Consider the following 18,506-nt stretch of genomic DNA (forward strand, 5'->3'; position numbering starts at 1 on the left):
TTGTCAGCTAGACCAAGGATGGACACTCCAGCGTCCCGTTTTATTCCGCCCTTTCGTGGCAGAGCCTCCAGCAGAGGAGGTGCTCGTGCCGAAGGGAGACGTGGAAAGAAGAAAGGAACCAGGTCCTTTAAGGGCAGAGTCTGACTGCCAGCTTCTTCAGACAGCAGTGGGAGCCAGACTCAAGAACTTCTGGCAGACCTGGGAAAAGAGAGGCGCAGATGCACAATCTGTGAAGTTGCTCAGAGAGGGGTACAAGATCCCGTTTGTACGAAAACCCCCTCTAGCAACGTCTCCCATCGATCTCTCTCCCAGGTACAGAGAGGAAGACAAGAGACGAGCATTGAAACAGGAAGTGTCTCTCTTACTAGAGAAGGGAGCGGTAGTCAAAGTCCTGGACCATCAAACCCCGGGATTCTACAACCGTATCTTCTTGGTGTCAAAGAAGACAGGAGGGTGGAGGCCGGTGCTAGACGTCAGTGCGCTGAATGTCTTTGTCGCAAAGCAGACGTTCTCCATGGAGACCACAAAGTCGGTTCTAGCAGCGGTCAGAAGGGAAGACTGGATGGTCTCGTTAGACCTAAGGGACGCCTACTTCCACGTCCCCATCCACCCGGACTCCCAACCTTTTCTAAGATTCGTTTTCGAAAAGGTTGTCTACCAGTTTCAAGCCCTGTGCTTTGGCCTAAGCACAGCTCCTCTTGTGTTTACGAGGCTGATGAGGAATGTAGCCAAATTCCTTCATTTAGCGGACATCCGAGCCTCCCTCTATTTGGAAGACTGGCTTCTCAGAGCTTCTTCCAGTCGTCGCTGTCTGAAGGATCTAAAGTGGACTCTAGATCTGACCAAGGAATTGGGTCTCCTTGTCAATATGGAAAAGTCACAAGTGGTCCCATCCCAAACTATTGTATATTTAGGGATGGAGATTCACAGTCTAGCTTTTCGGGCTTTTCCGTCGGCCCCCAGAACAAGCCAAGGCCAGTTATGCATCCAGAACATGCTGAAGAAGGAACGATGTTCAGTCAGGAAGTGGATGAGTCTGATAGGGACGCTATCATCCCTGGAACAGTTCGTGTCATTAGGAAGACTACACCTCCGTCCTCTTCAATATCACCTAGCATTTCACTGGAAAAAGGACAAGACGCTAGAAGCGGTCTCGATCCCCATTTCCGAGAAGATGAAGTCTTGCCTGACATGGTGGAAGAACAGTATCAGCCTCAGAGAGGGTCTGCCCCTGGCTGTTCAGACTCCCAACCACGATCTCTTCTCGGACGCATCGGACGTAGGCTGGGGCGCGACATTAGACGGTCGGGAATGCTCGGGAATATGGAACTCGAGTCAAAGGACAATGCATATCAACTGCAAGGAGCTACTGGCAGTACATCTGGCCTTGAAAAGCTTCAAGTCTCTCCTTCAAGGCAAAGTGGTGGAGGTGAACTTGGACAACACCACGGCTTTGGCGTACATCTCCAAGCAAGGTGGGACCCACTCACTGATGTTGTACGAGATCGCAAGGGACCTCCTCACCTGGTCAAAAGGTCTAAACATTTCGCTAGTAACGAGGTTCATCCAAGGCAACTTGAATGTCATGGCAGATTGTCTCAGTCGGAAGGGACAAATCATTCCAACAGAATGGACCCTCCACAAGGATGTATGCAAGAGACTTTGGGCCACCTGGGGCCAGCCAACCATAGATCTCTTCTCAACCTCGATGACCAAGAGGCTCCCAATATATTGCTCACCAATCCCGGACCCAGCAGCAGTTCATATAGATGCCTTTCTCCTAGATTGGTCACATCTAGACCTATATGCATTCCCTCCGTTCAAGATTGTCAACAAGGTACTGCAGAAGTTCGCCTCTCACGAAGGGACAAGGTTGACGCTAGTTGCTCCCCTCTGGCCCGCGAGAGAATGGTTCACCGAGGTACTTCGATGGCTAGTGGACGTTCCCAGAACTCTTCCTCTAAGGGTGGACCTGCTACCTCAGCCACACGTAAAGAAGGTACACCAAGGCCTCCACGCTCTTCGTCTGACTGCCTTCAGACTATTGAAAGACTCTCGAGAGCTAGAGGCTTTTCGAAGGAGGCAGCCAGAGCGATTGCTAGAGCAAGGAGAACATCCACCCTTAGAGTCTACCAATCGAAGTGGGAAGTCTTCCGAAACTGGTGCAAGTCAGTATCTGTATCCTCGACCAGTACCTCTGTAACTCAAATAGCTGACTTCCTCTTATACCTGAGGAAAGAACGATCTCTTTCAGCTCCCACTATCAAGGGTTACAGAAGCATGTTGGCATCAGTCTTCCGTCACAGAGGCTTAGATCTTTCCAACAATAAAGATCTACAGGACCTCCTTAAGTCTTTTGAGACCACGAAGGAGCTTCGTTTGGTTACACCTGGTTGGAATTTAGACGTGGTACTAAGATTCCTCATGTCAGACAGGTTCGAGCCGCTACAATCAGCCTCCCTAAAAGATCTCACCTTAAAGACACTTTTCCTGGTATGCTTAGCCACAGCTAAAAGGGTCAGTGAGATTTATGCCTTCAGCAAGAACATCGGATTTTCATCTGAAACGGCTACATGTTCTCTACAACTTGGTTTTCTAGCCAAAAACGAGCTGCCTTCTCGACCTTGGCCGAAATCGTTCGATATTCCAAGCTTATCGAATATGGTTGGAAATGAACTAGAAAGAGTCTTATGCCCTGTGAGAGCTCTTAAGTTCTATTTAAAACGAACTAAACCTTTACGAGGCCTGTCTGAAGCTTTATGGTGTTCAGTTAAGAAACCATCTTTGCCTATGTCAAAGAATGCTTTATCCTATTTTATCAGACTGTTAATACGAGAAGCTCATTCCCATCTGAGTGAGGAAGACCAAGCTTTGCTGAAGGTAAGGACACACGAAGTTAGAGCTGTCGCAACTTCCGTGGCCTTTAAACAAAATAGATCTCTGCGAAGTATAATGGACGCAACCTATTGGAGAAGCAAGTCAGTGTTCGCGTCTTTTTATCTTAAGGATGTCCAGTCTCTTTACGAGGACTGCTACACTCTGGGACCATTCGTAGCAGCGAGTGCAGTAGTGGGTGAGGGCTCAACCACTACAATTCCCTAATTCCATAACCTTTTTAATCTTTCTCTTGAAATGTTTTTATTGTTGTTTTTGGGTTGTCCGGAAGGCTAAGAAGCCTTTCGCATCCTGGTTGATTTGGCGGGTGGTCAAAGTCATTTCTTGAGAAGCGCCTAGATTAGGGGTTTTGATGAGGTCCTGTTGTATGGGTTGCAACCCTTGATACTTCAGATCCTAGGGGTCGCTCAGCATCCTAAGAGGATCGCGAGGCTCCGTAAGGAAGACGTACAGTACTTAAAAAGGCAGAGTACTGTAATTGTTCAAGTCGACTTCCTTACCAGGTACCTATTTATTTTGTTTTTGTTATTTTGATAACTTCTAAAATGAAATAAAAAATTCTTAGCTCATAATAATGTAAACATATTTTGCTGGTCTCTACCCACCCCCCTGGGTGTGAATCAGCTATTATAATCACCGGCTAAGTTAAATATTGAAAAATGTTATTATGATAATAAAATAAATTTTTGAATATACTTACCCGGTGATTATCAATTAAAGGACCCTCCCTTCCTCCCCAATAGAGACGCTGTGGACCGAGGAGAAAATTGAGTTCTTTGTTTACATTGAGTACTGGGTATCTGGACGACAGATGGCGCTGTTGGGTACACCCGCTACCTGTGTAGCGATCGCTGGCGAATTTTACCTTAGAGTTTTCTGTCGAGCAACAGAGTTGCAGCTATTATAATCACCGGGTAAATATATTCAAAAATTTATTTTATTATCAAAATAACATTTTTATTTATTATTTCTTTATAATTATTCTTTTTTACATCTTTCTTATATAATGCAATTGTATTATTGTTATGTGTAATTATGTGTAGTAATTTATTAAGGGGCTATCATAGGTTTTTGGGCTGTAGAACGAATTATACAAATTACAGTGTATTCTTATGGGAATATTTGCTCCAACATAGAATTGTTTTAACATACGAAGCAGATCCCGGAACGAATTAAGATCGTATGTAGAGGTTCATCTGTAGTTAGCAACAGGCGGTGAGCACAGGCGACCCTTCAGGGTGCCCCTGAAGGGTTGAGAGCTTCTGTGTAGCTGTCATAGTCTAGATCGAGTTGGTGATCAGATTTGGGAACACACTTACTTCCAGCTGGCTAACAAGATCTTCCCCCACCCTTCGGGGCAGTGAGGAACTATGTTGGAATGCTTCGGTGTGGAGGTCCATGTTACATTACTGAGGAGTCACATGTAGGTGGTGATGAAGATTGGAGTTCTGATTTATAGGATTCACTGATCGACCTCACAGTCTCTAGCTCTTCGTGGAAGTCTATGGTCAAACCTACGGGTACTGCTATACCTTCCGTAGGTTTTGAAGAAAATTGCCTTGACTTTCTCTAGACCCCAATCAGGACCACTGAAACTTCTTCCACTTGTAAGGATCCTGTGAATGTACAACCCTTTCAAGACTCTCAATCTGACCAGTTCAGGAAGGGAGGCAGAGGGGGATGCTTATGTTGCAGTCCCCATCTCTACTGCTGCTGTGAGTAGGGGGATTCCTGGCATGCCATTCGACAACCTGGCAGAGGAGGGGATAAAGAAGCCTACAGAGCAGATACAAATAAATCGTTGGAGGAGTTTTGAAGATATTTGAGTATTAACAGTTTTCAAGTCAACAGATGCTCTTTGTTCTTTGGCTTGCAGTCCTGTTAAAAGCTGTATTCAGAATCATCCGCATTGTTTATTCTGTTATAGGATAACTGGTTGTAACTGCCTTTTAATACTGTCCGGAAGCTTGCATTTTCATATACTGTAGGTTATCATCTTTAAATATTCTCTACTCACGAGTACTGTATAGTGTGTTAAATAGTGATGAAAATGTCCAATGTGTGGACAGTTTTGTTATTTTTTGTTTTTTTCCTATAATTTTTTAACCTAGTTATTGTGGGACTAAAGTGAAGAGGGATAATGTACTAGTTTTTTCCTTACAATACAAATTTAGTTATAAGAATTGAAATTGTCCTTTATTATTGGGTATTGTCAATCTAGTTATTTGATTAATTTTTCTTTTTAAATCTGTATTTTTTATAATCCTCTTTCAATACGCTTCCTCACCTAAGATATTTCCTGTTCCAGCCTGAAGTTTTTTTCCCCTTTTAATATTATTTTTTCCACTCCTAATGTCTGTAATGTTCAAATAACTTGAAATATAGATCCTGCTATTTATATTGGACTCCATACATGCCAGTAATAAGTGAAATGGCATCCCTCTAGAATAATATTAAAGAACTACAGTTCTAGCAGTGTCCCCTTGCCCAGGATAAAATCAAGGGGTGGTGCCCTGTGCCCAGTTCATCGTTCATTGTTTACTTTTTTGCCCAGATTTCTGGGTATTCCACCATTTTATCTTTTTGTGTAGTGAACGTTGAAGTGTGGTTGGCATTTGGATACTAGGCAGTCTGTGGGCTACATCTGGGTGCAGTCCGCAAACCACTACATAAGTTTTGGTGCACAAACCTGGAAAACACCTACGTTTAGATGTGGCATCGTCATCGTCCAAGGGTCGAAAGGCTAAGAGGAGCCTTATTCGGGATGTGGAGGGCCTCATCTCAATTGTCAATGACCTGTCAACTTAGTTAAAGTTGCTGACATTTCAGGTGGCAGCGCTGACGAACGTTGTGGTTACAACCACCATGACCACCAGTGTTCCTTTTACGTTCCCGGCTTGGCCAAATGTCAATGGTCTGGCCATTCCTGTAACTGGAGAGGGGCTGGTGATTGGAGGTCTCCAGGCCCCTCCAGGGGTTTCACCGGTACTTCCACCTGTACCAGGCATCTGGGAGTATCCTGCTTGGTGTGGACCTCTTGCCTTCTCGCCTGTTCCAGCAACTAACCTCTTTAGTCTGCGAGGGACTTCGGCAAGTAGACTAGGGAGAAGTTCCTGGTTAATCCGGCTGAAGCCAGTAGTTCAGAAAAGACTCAAGTATCTACAGCTGAGGCAGTTCATGCCATAACAGGGGCCATCCCAAAGCACAGACGCCAGGCCAAGGACACTTCTGGTGACACTTTCAGCTCCTGTCCCAGTGTTAACTCAGACGACGCTGTCTCCACCAACCATGTTCAGTCCCTCCGGTCTGTCTGATCTACTCAAGACCCTCGACCCCAGGAAGAGCCCCAAGCCCTGTATCTTCCAGCTAGAAACTGGCCAGAGTTTTATCCGATTCCTGAGGAATTTTGAGGCCTACTTCATCAGTAGGTATACCACAGGAAGCTCTGGCCAGTGGACCGCTGATCTGGGAAGGTTCCCGAAGAGGGAAATAAAGGAGGCTTTCTAGGCAATAGGGGGTCCCGAGATCTTATGCCCTGACATGAAGGAACGCCTCCATGACTGGTGCCAAGAAGCCCGAGAGAGGTGTAATGCAAGGAGTAAAGCCCCTTTCAGCAGTATCACCTGTGGAGAGGGCGAACTGCTGAAGACTTAGGCCGTACGGTTGGCCTCCTTGTACAGGTCTGCATATTTTCAGCGTAGCTTGAACCGGAGAGAGCCGAGGCAAAAGCTCCTCAGAATGGTTCCAAGCAAATCTGCTAGTTGGCTGGAGCAGTCTCTGGCCACTATCAATGTCTCTGCTGGCCATTAGGCCCTACACCTGTTAAGTGTACTCGATGAGGCATCCCGTCAGTGAAGCCAGAAGGCAGAGGACTTGGCCATTAGTCGTATGGAACAGACATGGCACTGCTTGTATGCCAACAGGGTTGCCATGGCTGCCCCCAACCATTCACCTGCACCTGACCGAGTGTATCCACACACTCCTCCTCGACCTGTCCCCAAACCTGCATCTGTGGGTGTGCACCTGCCACCACCTCGCACTCCGGAGAGTTTTCCTCAGTTTCTGATGAGGTACTGTCCTTGGTGCAAGAAACCAAGGCACCTTGTGGACTAGTGTTGCATACGCTTCAACCTGTGCCTACGCTGTGACTCGGACAACCACCATGTTGCTTAGTGTGGGCAACAGTTGCCACCGATGCACAGAACACCTATCCAAAAAACATCTACTGCCCGCAGCCCTGGGAGGGAGACCACCTTCATCCAGACTCCTTTAAGGTGGAGGGCAGCACCGGTGAACGCTACTCCGACCCCGTTGTCCTACTCAGTATCAACCAGTAGCAGGAAGAGCCTAAGTGGAAGCAAGTCCAGTGCTTCTTCTCGGACTGTTGAGAAGAAGAAGAAGAAGAAGAAGAAGAAGAAGAAGTAATAGTAGTAGTAGTAGTAGTAGTAGTAGTAGTAGTAGTAGTAGTAGTAGTAGTAGTAGTAGTAGTAGTAGTAGTAGTCATCAAGAACAGAGGAGTATCATAGGGCATTAAACACAAGACCTTCGATATAGAAGATGGGGCTACATTTAAGAAGGGTGTGAGTGCTAGGAAGCATGCTACTAGTATTCCGGTGACAGCTTCGGATATCTTGATTTCCAAGGTAACCCCTCAACCTGATAAGGTCATTGCACATCCAATGACTTTCAGGATTGGCCAGTGATAACCTGTCCTCGACACTGTCCAGAGCTTCTCCAACCCACAACTCCAGGGAGGAAGCAGGAACTTAGGCTGTATTGAAAACCTTTCGTAGAATTAACCTGACGCATTTGGCGCAAGGTAAGTGAGGCAAAGAGGGCAGCTGACCTGAGGTGGGGTCAGGGATTGGGTCATTCATATGAGGAAAATTAGAAGTTTTAGAAAGAGAAGAGAGTAAGGAAGGCTGGTTCAAGAATTGAAGAGACAGTGAAAGATGGAAATGGAAGGTTGTTAAAAGGAGAGGAGGCAAGGAAAAGGTGTGCGGAATATTTTGAAAGTTTACTGAATGTTGAGGATAATAGGGAGGCAGATATAATTGCTGTTGCAGGTGTTGTGGTGCCAGTGATGGGAAATGAGAATGAGAGAGAGATTACAAGAGAGGAAGTGAGGAGAGCACTAGATGAAACAAGAGTAGGAAAAGCATCTGGTATGGATGGTGTGAGAGCTGAGATGTTGAAGGAAGGGGGTGTGACTGTACTTGAATGGTTGGTGAGATTGTTTAATATGTGTTTTGTGTTGTCAATGGTACCAGTAAATTGGGTTTGTGCGTGTATTGTACCACTATATAAGGGTAAGGGAGATGTGCATGAGTGTTGTAATTCAAGGGGTATTAGTTTGTTGAGTGTAGTTGGAAAAGTGTATGGTAGAGTACTGATTAATAGGATTAAGGATAAAACAGAGAATGCAATCTTAGAAGTACAGGGTGGTTTTAGAAGAGGTAGGGGTTGTATGAATCAGATTTTTACAATTAGGCAGATATGCGAGAAATATTTAGCAAAAGGTAAGGTGTATGTTGCGTTTACGGATCTGGAGAAAGCGTATGATAGAGTTGATAGGGAAGCAATGTGGAATGTGATGAGGTAATATGGAGTTGGTGGAAGGTTGTTACAAGCAGTGAAAAGTTTCTACAAAGGTAGTAAAGCATGTGTTAGGATAGGAAATGAAGTGAGTGATTGGTTTCCGGTGAGAGTGGGACTGAGACAGGGATATATGATGTTGCCGTGGTTGTTTAACTTGTATGTTGATGGAGTGGTGAGATAGGTGAATGCTCGAGTACTTGGACGAGGATTGAAACTGGTAGACGAGAATGACCATGAATGGGAGATAAATCAGTTGTTGTTTGCGGATGATACTGTACTGGTTGCAGACGAGGAAGAGAAGCTTGGCCGATTAGTGACAGAATTTGGAAGGGTTTATGAGAGAAGGAAGTTGAGAGTTAATGTGGGTAAGAGTAAGGTTATGAGATGTTCGGGAAGGGAAGGTGGTGCGAGGTTGAATGTCATGTTGAATGGAGAGTTACTTGAGGAGGTGGATCAGTTTAAGTACTTGGGGTCTGTTGTTGCAGCAAATGGTGGAGTGGAAGCAGATGTACATCAGAGAGTGAATGAAGGTTGCAAAGTGTTGGGGGCAGTTAAGGGAGTAGTAAAAAATAGAGGGTTGGGCATGAATGTAAAGAGAGTTCTGTATGAGAAAGTGATTGTACCAACTGTGATGTATGGATCGGAGTTGTGGGGAATGAAAGTCACGGAGAGACAGAAATTGAATGTGTTTGAGATAAAGTGTCTAAGGACTATGGCTGGTGTATCTCGAGTAGATAGGGTTAGGAACGAAGTAGTAAGGGTGAGAACGGGTGTAAGAAATGAGTTAGCAGCTAGAGTGGATATGAATGTGTTGAGGTGGTTTGGCCATGTTGAGAGAATGGAAAATGGCTGTCTGCTAAAGAAGGTGATGAATGCAAGAGTTGATGGGAGAAGTACAAGAGGAAGGCCAAGGTTTGGGTGGATGGATGGAGTGAAGAAAGCTCTGGGTGATAGGAGAATAGATGTGAGAGAGGCAAGAGCGTGTGCTAGAAATAGGAATGAATGGCGAGCGATTGTGACGCAGTTCCGGTAGGCCTTGCTGCTTCCTCCGGTGGCTTGGATGACCGCGGAGGTAGCAGCAGTAGGGGATTCAGCGTTATGAAGCTTCATCTGTGGTGGATAACGGGGGAAGGTGGTCTGTGTCACCCTAGCAGTACCAGCCGAACTCGGTTGAGTCCCTTGTCAGACTGGGAGGAATGTAGAGAGGAGAGGTCCCCGCTTTTGTTTCATTTGTTTGATGTCGGCTACCCCCAAAAATTGGGGGAAGTGCCTTGGTATATGTATGTATGTATTTGGCTACTACAATATATCACTTATGGTTGTCCCAGTGACCATGTCGGAGTTTCCAACGGGAGCGCTGGACGCTCTCATTGACTCCGGAGCTGAGGTCAACCTCCTGTCATCGAGTGTAGTGCAGGATTACCAGCTGCAGATAATACCCGACACCATTGGTCTGAAGGTTTAGGGCAAACAGGACCTAAGACCTTAGGTGCTGTACTGTTGACCCCTATACTGCATGGAATGACATTTACCCCGAATGTGTTCCATGTAGCGCCTTCAGGGACTATGGCTGAGCACGTAGTGCTTGGTTACCAGTTCTTGAGAGCAAATGGGATGATAGTTGACGGCTGAGCGTTGGTAGTACTCCTAAAGATCCTCTTTGGGAGTGTTATGTCCTTATACGTGAGGTGAGGATGGCAGGTTCATCCTTGCCAAGATTCTTGGACATGATGTGTCCTACCATGCTAGTGGTATTTTTAGCATTATTTCAGAAGCAGGTCTTCGGAAAGATATTTAACTTTTAAAATGACAACTTTGCTTTCAAGGTTTTAATTGAATATTCTTTTATTTTTATATTTACAATAAACGATATTGGCGTTAATGACCTTAGATGTCAGGATGCCAGAAAACCTCAATTCAGTCAATCAATCATACGGAGTTACGAACTTACCTGTCCTCAGCTGGAAGTGAGACCTCCTCCATGGAACGTGGTTCGAGTTCTCCGACCTCTAAAGAGACCTCCATACGAACCATTACGCCAGGGAACAGATCGCCACCAGATTTGGAAGACGGTGTTCCTGTTAGTTTTGGCTTCGGCCAAACGAATCGGGGAACTGTATGGTCTCTCATACGACATCACCCATTCAAGGGGATGGGGAGAGGTAACGTTCGGCTTTGTCCCCGAATTTGTTGCCAAGATTCACAATCTGGGAGTTGTGGAACCCTGATTCGACTCCTGGATTTTGAGTCTCCGCTCTGTAACTGATGACACTGATCATCTCTTACTCTGTCCAGTGATGAGTTTGAGGCTGTACCTCAAAAGAACAGCAGCAGCCCGTCCCTGTGTGCCTGCACTTTTTGTCAGCACAGGGAGGAACAATGGGAAGGTCATCAATAATACCATCTCTGCTTGGATTCGCAGGGTCCTAAACCATGCCGTGAATCCAAACCCTCCTCCGTCACGTCGCCCCAGAGCCCACAATGTCAGGGGCGTAGCTACGTCCCTAACCTTCAAAAGAAACTTAAAGAGATGCAGGTTCTACAGGCTGGGGTGTGGGAATATCAAACTACGTTCACATCCCACTATCTGCAAGATTTAACCCACAGGAGGCTTTATACGTTCTCCATTGGCCCTGTGGTGGCTGCACAACAGCCGATGTTATACCTCAAGCTCCTTGTTGGACAAGTAGCAGAAGGTTTTAGTCTGTGTGAATGAAAAGGTATGACTGGCTCTTATTCTTTTCTTCATCCTCCCATTTCTTGGGGAAAGCAGCAGCCTGGGTTTCCTCCACAAGCTAGCCTTAAACCACTGCAGGTAAATCATGATTCCTTAGGTACCTAGTATTGTTCCAATACTGTTGCGTCCCCATACCCTGACGAGGTGGTATTTGGAAAGTCTTGTTTACAACAGTTTTCCCACAAAGACTCAGAATAACTTTTAACTGGACAATCACACTGCTTATCTCAACACACATCTTACGTAGGCCGCAGACCTTGCATAGGAAGGTTTAGCGAGGTGTAGGGACTCCTTATATTTGGTACCAATCTATTCAATACAAGGAGTTCATGGGAAAAGCCAGAAAGCCAGATTGGCAGGGACGTCCACCCTCCTAATGGGTGAGTCACCCATAATAAATAGCGTAGGTTTGTATACCAGTTATGGAACAAATGAAAAATTTGAAGATGATTTGTATTTTTCCTAATGATACAAACCTTTAGCTATTTATATAAACTTACCTGCTGACCCTATCCCCCTTGAAGTCCTACCTCTAAGCAAAGTGAGCTCAATCACAGGTGTGTGAGCAGGAGCGGTAGCAAGTTACCCCCCTTACCTCAGCTAACTAGTAGGATGGGTAGTTAACCCACGCTAAAATTTTAATGGCTCCTCCTTTCAGCTTCACCGGAAGTAATACCCCTAATAAGTAGCTGAAGGTTTGTATCGTTAGAAAAAATACAAATTATCTTCCAATTTGTCATTTTGTAATGGAAAAATATCAGATAATATGTGTCTGCTTGCATGTACTGCATTAAGTTTTATGCAGTATTATATGAGGTTAAAAGATAATACAGTATAATACTTATGGAGAGAATAACAAATATATACTATTTATTCCTTATGGCCAAATCACCATTGATTGATAATTACCTTAATGGTAATTTGGAGTGCGTAGTCTAACCAAGTACAGTATTGTGCATATTCAGAAAATCTCAGTAATAATTGAATATCATGTAATCTGTATTCAATAGGTTTTATTAATAATTGAGTATCATGTATAGCCTACTGTATTCAATAGAGCTCAGTAATTATCAATGGCATATCATGGTTACTGTATTTATCATATAGAATATTTTTTTTTCAATGTTACCATGTTCAATTACAGTATAGTTAAGTAAGCTGAATAAATGAACTTTTAATTACAGCAGCAAGCGTGTACTAACTTTACTTTTCATTGTGTAGGTGTTATTGTTGGAGAAATCGGACCACGATTAGGGTTGAACACAAATGACAATGGTTTCTTGATGTTTAAGAACTATCGTATTCCCAGGAAGAATATGCTGATGAAATATTCACAAGTATTAGAGGTAAGTATCTCACACTGAGAGTTTGAAATTTGGTGCTTTAGAGTAATCCATGAGATCTTGTATTTTGTTACATAGGCATGATAAAAACAAATTTAATTTGTTCATTGATATTGAGTGAATGGTATTTTTTTTTATAGAAGAGACTTTTCTTATTGTTCTTCTGCTGTATAATAATAGTCTCCTTGATTAGTTTAATACCTAGCTGAATGATATAACAGTAATGATTGGTAAAATAAAATGTATAACACATTCCCTTGAGTTATATCTGTTTTGACACCACAGTATATACAAACCATTGCGCTCTTTACAGTGGAGATGTATTTCGGCGATAGCTGAAGCCACCCATTAAGCTTTTTACGAGGAGTAATTACCCTCGGCTAGTTAGCAGGGGGAGTAGATTGACCACCCTGCACACACCTGCACTGGTAACAAATCGTTACTTTTATTTTGGCTCGGCGGAGTAGAGACGTTGTCTTACTCCCCTGATGTAAACCAAATAAAAATTTCTTTACAAAACTGGCCTAAAAGCTAGAAACTTGATATTTTTCTTTTTCTCTTTCAGGTGTGTGTGCCCTTGGGGATTAATAACTATGCGGGTTTGTTTCGACATTGAAGGGCACTGCTGTGGCATTTTCATGTCGGCGGTGGAGACTGATCCTCGTGGTCTCTGCCCTGTGTGTAGGAATCACTCCTGCACACAGGAGTCTCCATGCGGCGAGTGTCGTGAGTGGTCGTCCTCCTAGTGGACAAGGTTTAGCAATCAACGGAAAAAGAAGGGTAAGAGAGATTCATCCCCTTTGGGGTTATCCCCGAAAGGGAAGAAACCTCATCATCTGACTCTTTCAGCTCGACCTCATCATTTGATTCCATCGGCTTGATCTTGCCATTCTGACTCTGCACGGTCGGCTTCCTCTGGTGTTCGGTCGAGTATGATCTCTCATTTCTGAAAGTTTGTCCAACAGACTTCATTCAAGATGGAGAAGGCCCAAACGTTCAGACAGGCCATCAGACCAGAGTGCTTTGTGATATTGTTAGACCTCAAGGATGCGTACTTCCAGATCCTGATTTATCCATCCTCGAGGAAATACCAGAGATTCACACTTAGCAGAAAGATATATCAGTTCAAGGAGCAGAGCTTTGGCCTGTCCACAGCAGCTCAGGTGCTCACTCTGATCTTTACCCTAGTGTCCAATGGGGCCCACAGAACAGCATTTGTCTCCTTCGTTATTTAGACAATTGGCTAGTTCTAGCAGACTCGAGGGAGATCCTTCTCCTACATCGAGACGGACTTCTCGCCTTTTGCCAGGATCCGGGGATCGTTGGTAAGTTTGGAGAAGTCGTCCCTACAACCCACACAGGGTATGGTATATCTAGGAATGAGGACTATGACCAAGTTGGGCAAAGGATTCCTGTCCGAGGAACGAGAAGAGAGAATCAAGGGGATGGTGGACCCATTTCTTTAGCAGGATGCCTTGCCAGCAGTTCTGTGGCAGAGGCTTCTGGGGTACCTAATCTCCCTAGAGAAGTTGGTGCCAACAGTCTCCTTTGCATTTGCTCTCTACAGTGGCAGCTGAAGACCTTTTGGTCTCAGTACCTAGACCTTCCGAACACCTTGGTGCTGGTAGGGTCAGAGCAGAAGAGTGACCTGAGTTGGTGGGCATCAGCCACCACTCAGCTCAGGTGAGTAGACCTCCTCTCTCCTCCCCCAGAATTGATGCTCTTCATGAATGCTTCAAAAGAAGGGTGGGGGCTCACTTTTGCAACTCATGGCATCTGGACTGTGGTCTGATGCTGGGCAACAGTGCCACATAAACCTGGAAATGAGGGCAGCCTTTCTGGCTCTCTAGCAATTCCATCACCTCCTTTCATGGCACTCCGTTGTGCTGATGAGCAACAACAGCATGGTAGTGTCACACATAAACAAGTAGGGAGGTACTTTATGACAACACCTTTGTCAGTTAGCTGTGGAAATCCTGAGATGGACGAAGACAACTCAGTAGCCCTCTAAGCCCGTTTCATCCCTCGCAAAAAGAATGTGCTGATGGACATTATGAACAGGACTCAGATAGTAGGCTGTGAATGGTCTTTGAAACAACAGACAGCCAACAAAGTTTTGACTTTGTGGGGTTCGCCGACAATCAACCTTGTTGTGATGTCCCTGAACTGGAAAGTACCGGTGTACTGCTCCCTGGTACCAGACCCAGTCTGGTAGGACGCCTTTCATCATCGGTGGGACAGTCTGGACATTTATGCGTTCCCCCCTTCTGCCTAGTAAGAAGGCTTCTCAACAAGATCATGGCATCTCAAGACTTCTGAGTCAATGACCTTCGATGTCAGGATGCCAGAGAACTTCAAATCAATCAATCAATCAAGACCTCTGGGTGACCTGAGTAAATGCGCTGTGGCAACATTTAGAATGGTTCCCGGATCTTCTGCATCTGCTCACTGATTCACTGAGGGAGCTCCCTCCACTTCTCGAACTAATCATACAACCATATGTAAAGATTTTCCATTAAGCGATTCTATTACTTCATCTTCAAGCTTGGAGGTTATGCAGAAACTCCTCAGAATGAGAGGCTTTTTGAGACCAGTTGCAAAGAGAATGGCAGGATACCTCCTGGAATCGTCAGCTGCTATATATCAGGCAAAGTGGTCTGTCTTTTGTGGTTGGCGTTGTGGATGGTTTATCAATTCCCTCAGGGCCTCTATTCCAATGATAGTGGAGTTTCTGTTGTACCGCAATGAAGAAAAGCTCTTCTCAGTGTCAGCGATCAAAGGGTATCGCTCAGCCTTAAGTCTCGCTGTTAGATAGAATGGAGTTAACATTTCCTCCTCGATGGAATTATTTCTCCTCATACAGAACTTTGAATGTACCTGCCCTCAGTCGGAAGTTAGACTTCCTCCATGGAACGTGGTGAGAGTACTATAGTATGTTCTCTGAAAGAAGTGCCCTATGAACCTCTTTTTCAAGCATCAGATTTTGTCTTGACACTGAAGACGGTTTTCTTGCTACCACTGGCCTCTGCAAAGAGAGTTAGCGAGCTATGTGGTCTTTCCTACGACATCACCCATTCAAGGGAATGTGCGAAGATGACACTGAATTTCGTCCCTGAGTTTGTGGCTAAGACTTAGAATCCGGCTGTAGTGGATCCTAGATTTGGGCCATTCCAGATCAGCTGTTACTCTACCCGGTAATTGCGTTGAGGAAATACCTTAAAAGAACTGTTAGAACTCACCATCAGATTACCAGGCTCTTTATGAGCTTGGGGAGAGTAAAAAGGAAGTTCACGAATAACTCGTTCTCTTCCTGGATCAGACAGGTGATTGAGAGCCATACAACCAGGCTCCTCTCTGTCTGGTCGTCGATCCCGAGCTCAAGACGTCAGGGGCATCAGCACGTCCCGGCGTTTTAGAAGAATTTCTCTGTGATGCAATTGCTGCAAGCGGGTGCGTGGAAACAGTAAACCACGTTCATTGTCCACTACCAGGAAGACATAACCCACAGGAACCTTGATAGTGTCACCTTAGCTCCTATGGTGGCCGCACGAAACGTGATCAATAACACCTCAGCTCCCTTGTAGGACAAGTAGCAGTTAGTTGAGGGTAGATGTTACCCGCGAGTAAGTCTAGAATGGATGTGTGATGACTGGCCACTCTCTATTTAATTCTCCCCTCTCCTGAGGCTCAGCATATGAGGAACTCTACAAGCTGATTACAGGTGGGTACCATCGTTCCTTGTTGAACCTAACATGGATATGTGTTAGAGTAGTTATGGTCCCGTCCTCCAAACTAAGGAGTTGGCTATGCAATGTCTAGGTTAAGTGCAGAATTTGGCTCCAGAATTACGCTTGCCTGGTTAAGTCACATTGCTAGATTCTTACACCTTGTACGTATTGCTCAGACCATTAACGATAGGGTTAACGAGATGTCAAGGTGACCTCTGAACAGCTCATGCGAAGCAAAGAGTATACATCCCGGGTCAGTCACCAGACAGTTGGTTTTTGGACTTCCTCCGCCATGGAGTGAGTCTCCACTGTAAAGAGCTTAATGGTTTGTATAAAGTGTCAGAACAAATGAAAAATTTGGAAATAATTTGTATTTATCCTGACTATAGAAACCTGGAGCTCTTTACACATGCTTGTCCCACCTTCACCTTCCCGTGGAAGTCCTGCTACAATTGCAAAGTGATGGTTTGTCACTAGTGCAGGTGTGAGCGGGTTGGTCATTCTATTCTCCCCGCTCCCTCCGCTAACTAGCAGAGGGTAATTACTCCTCGTTAAAGGCTTAACGGCTGGTTTCAGCCATCACTAAAATATATCCACTGTAAAGAGCTCCAGGTTTGTATAGTTAGGAAAAATGCAAATTATTTCCAAATTTATAATATCTATTGTCTTTACTCATTACATTATGGCTTGTTAAGAGTTAGTTATAACAAGCTGTGTGGTAGGCAGATGGTTAAGGACTTACCCCATTAAGGAAAGGTCTCTGTCTTGCTTCCTTGTGGCTAAAGATTTTATGCAGTAGTAATAATAATTGTAATAAGAGTAGGATTGTTTTCACATGTAGGGCATTGTTTAGAAGGTTGGAGCTTTTTATTGCTGTTTTAGGTTAATATATTCAATTTGTTCTTCAAATTACTGAAGCCAGCTAGTCTTGACAATCATTTTGGCATCTCAGATTTATGGTAAATGAATCTGATCTGTCTCTTCTTATATGGGTTCAATAGTTAAAGACCTGTTTCTCAACACCCCGTAGATAATACACATCTGGTATGGTTATACAAGTAATAACCATGGCTGAAAAAGCAGAATGCTGCAAGCCCAAGGGCTCCAACATGGAAAGTAGCCCAGTTGGGAATGGAAATAAGGGAATAGCAAATAAACAAAATAGATGTAATGAATGAAATGAAATATTTCAAGACCAATAACAGCATTGAAATGAATCAGTCATTCCAAGTTATGAATTTTTATGAAACTATTAGTTTTTCATTACAAACCCTAATTTGGGGTCTTTGAATATTCTTAGTCCAACCGAGAGAAAAATATCAGTTGTAGCAGTGCAAGCACCACCTGGAGCCTTTGGTATCCATCAGTCACATACCTCACTTTTTAAGTAGTCTGGAAATAAGGATCCAATATTGTTAGTGCTAAGAGGATAAAATTTATTATATGAAGAAGATGATTTTGTTTTAGAAAAAAATAAGATTGTTTCATCTTAACCTTTTGTTTTATATATTCCTAAATCACAATTAAGGCAGAAGAACCAAAATTCTGAGTATCTTAGAGCTGTAATTAAGACCCACAGGTTTCAGGAAATTGCTTTTAAACTGTTATTGGTCAGGAGTAAGACTGGTAAAATAGAGGCTTATTATAAGTATGGAGGAATCCTTTACTGTAAAACATGGTGTCTCTATTAGTATAGGTGTACTCTGACTCAAAAAGTGAAGACACTAACCTTGCCATGTAAGACATAGTGGCTGACAATTCTAGGAGTCAACATCTTCAAGATTTTAACAGTGAATTGATAAAAGGGGATAATGTTTGAAAAGGAAGAAAATTATTCCCCCCAAGTCCTTCCCCAAAGGGAAAACATTGCCTTTCATGACTGTCGTCCCAAAAAAAACTTTGCAAAGGTTGATTGAATCTACCTGGTACTTATTTTAAAGATAGATGATTTATCCGAATTATATATGAGCTAATGTACTTGCTGTCTCATGCAAAAGGAGGTGAGCGTGGGACCCAGACTTTGCAGGCTGGTCGTGACAGCAAGAGTGCGGACAAAGTTCACATAAATGGCAGTCTCTCTCTCCTGCTCAGTGAAGAAGGAATTGATGTCTTGTAGGACACTAACATGAAGCATTAATCTTATTGCCTTGGTGGCAAAGCTGTAGGATAGGTGATAGATGGAGTGAGAGTTCGTGTATGAAAACT

At 44.2% G+C, this 18,506-nt stretch overlaps 1 protein-coding gene across 2 annotated transcripts in view; it reads left to right on the top strand.

Annotated features, from left to right (window-relative positions):
* The window catches only part of LOC137623158 (acyl-coenzyme A oxidase 1-like), a 120,666-nt gene that overhangs the window by 78,571 nt on the left and 23,589 nt on the right, over positions 1-18,506 (top strand). For both annotated transcript variants that reach the window (XM_068353858.1, XM_068353865.1), the window contains exon 7: positions 12,452-12,576. In XM_068353858.1, the coding sequence (XP_068209959.1) occupies positions 12,452-12,576 (125 nt within the window). The remainder of the gene's footprint in view (positions 1-12,451; positions 12,577-18,506) is intronic.

The sequence above is a fragment of the Palaemon carinicauda genome, chromosome 2 (genome assembly GCF_036898095.1).
Source record: "Palaemon carinicauda isolate YSFRI2023 chromosome 2, ASM3689809v2, whole genome shotgun sequence".
Lineage (NCBI taxonomy): Eukaryota > Metazoa > Arthropoda > Malacostraca > Decapoda > Palaemonidae > Palaemon > Palaemon carinicauda.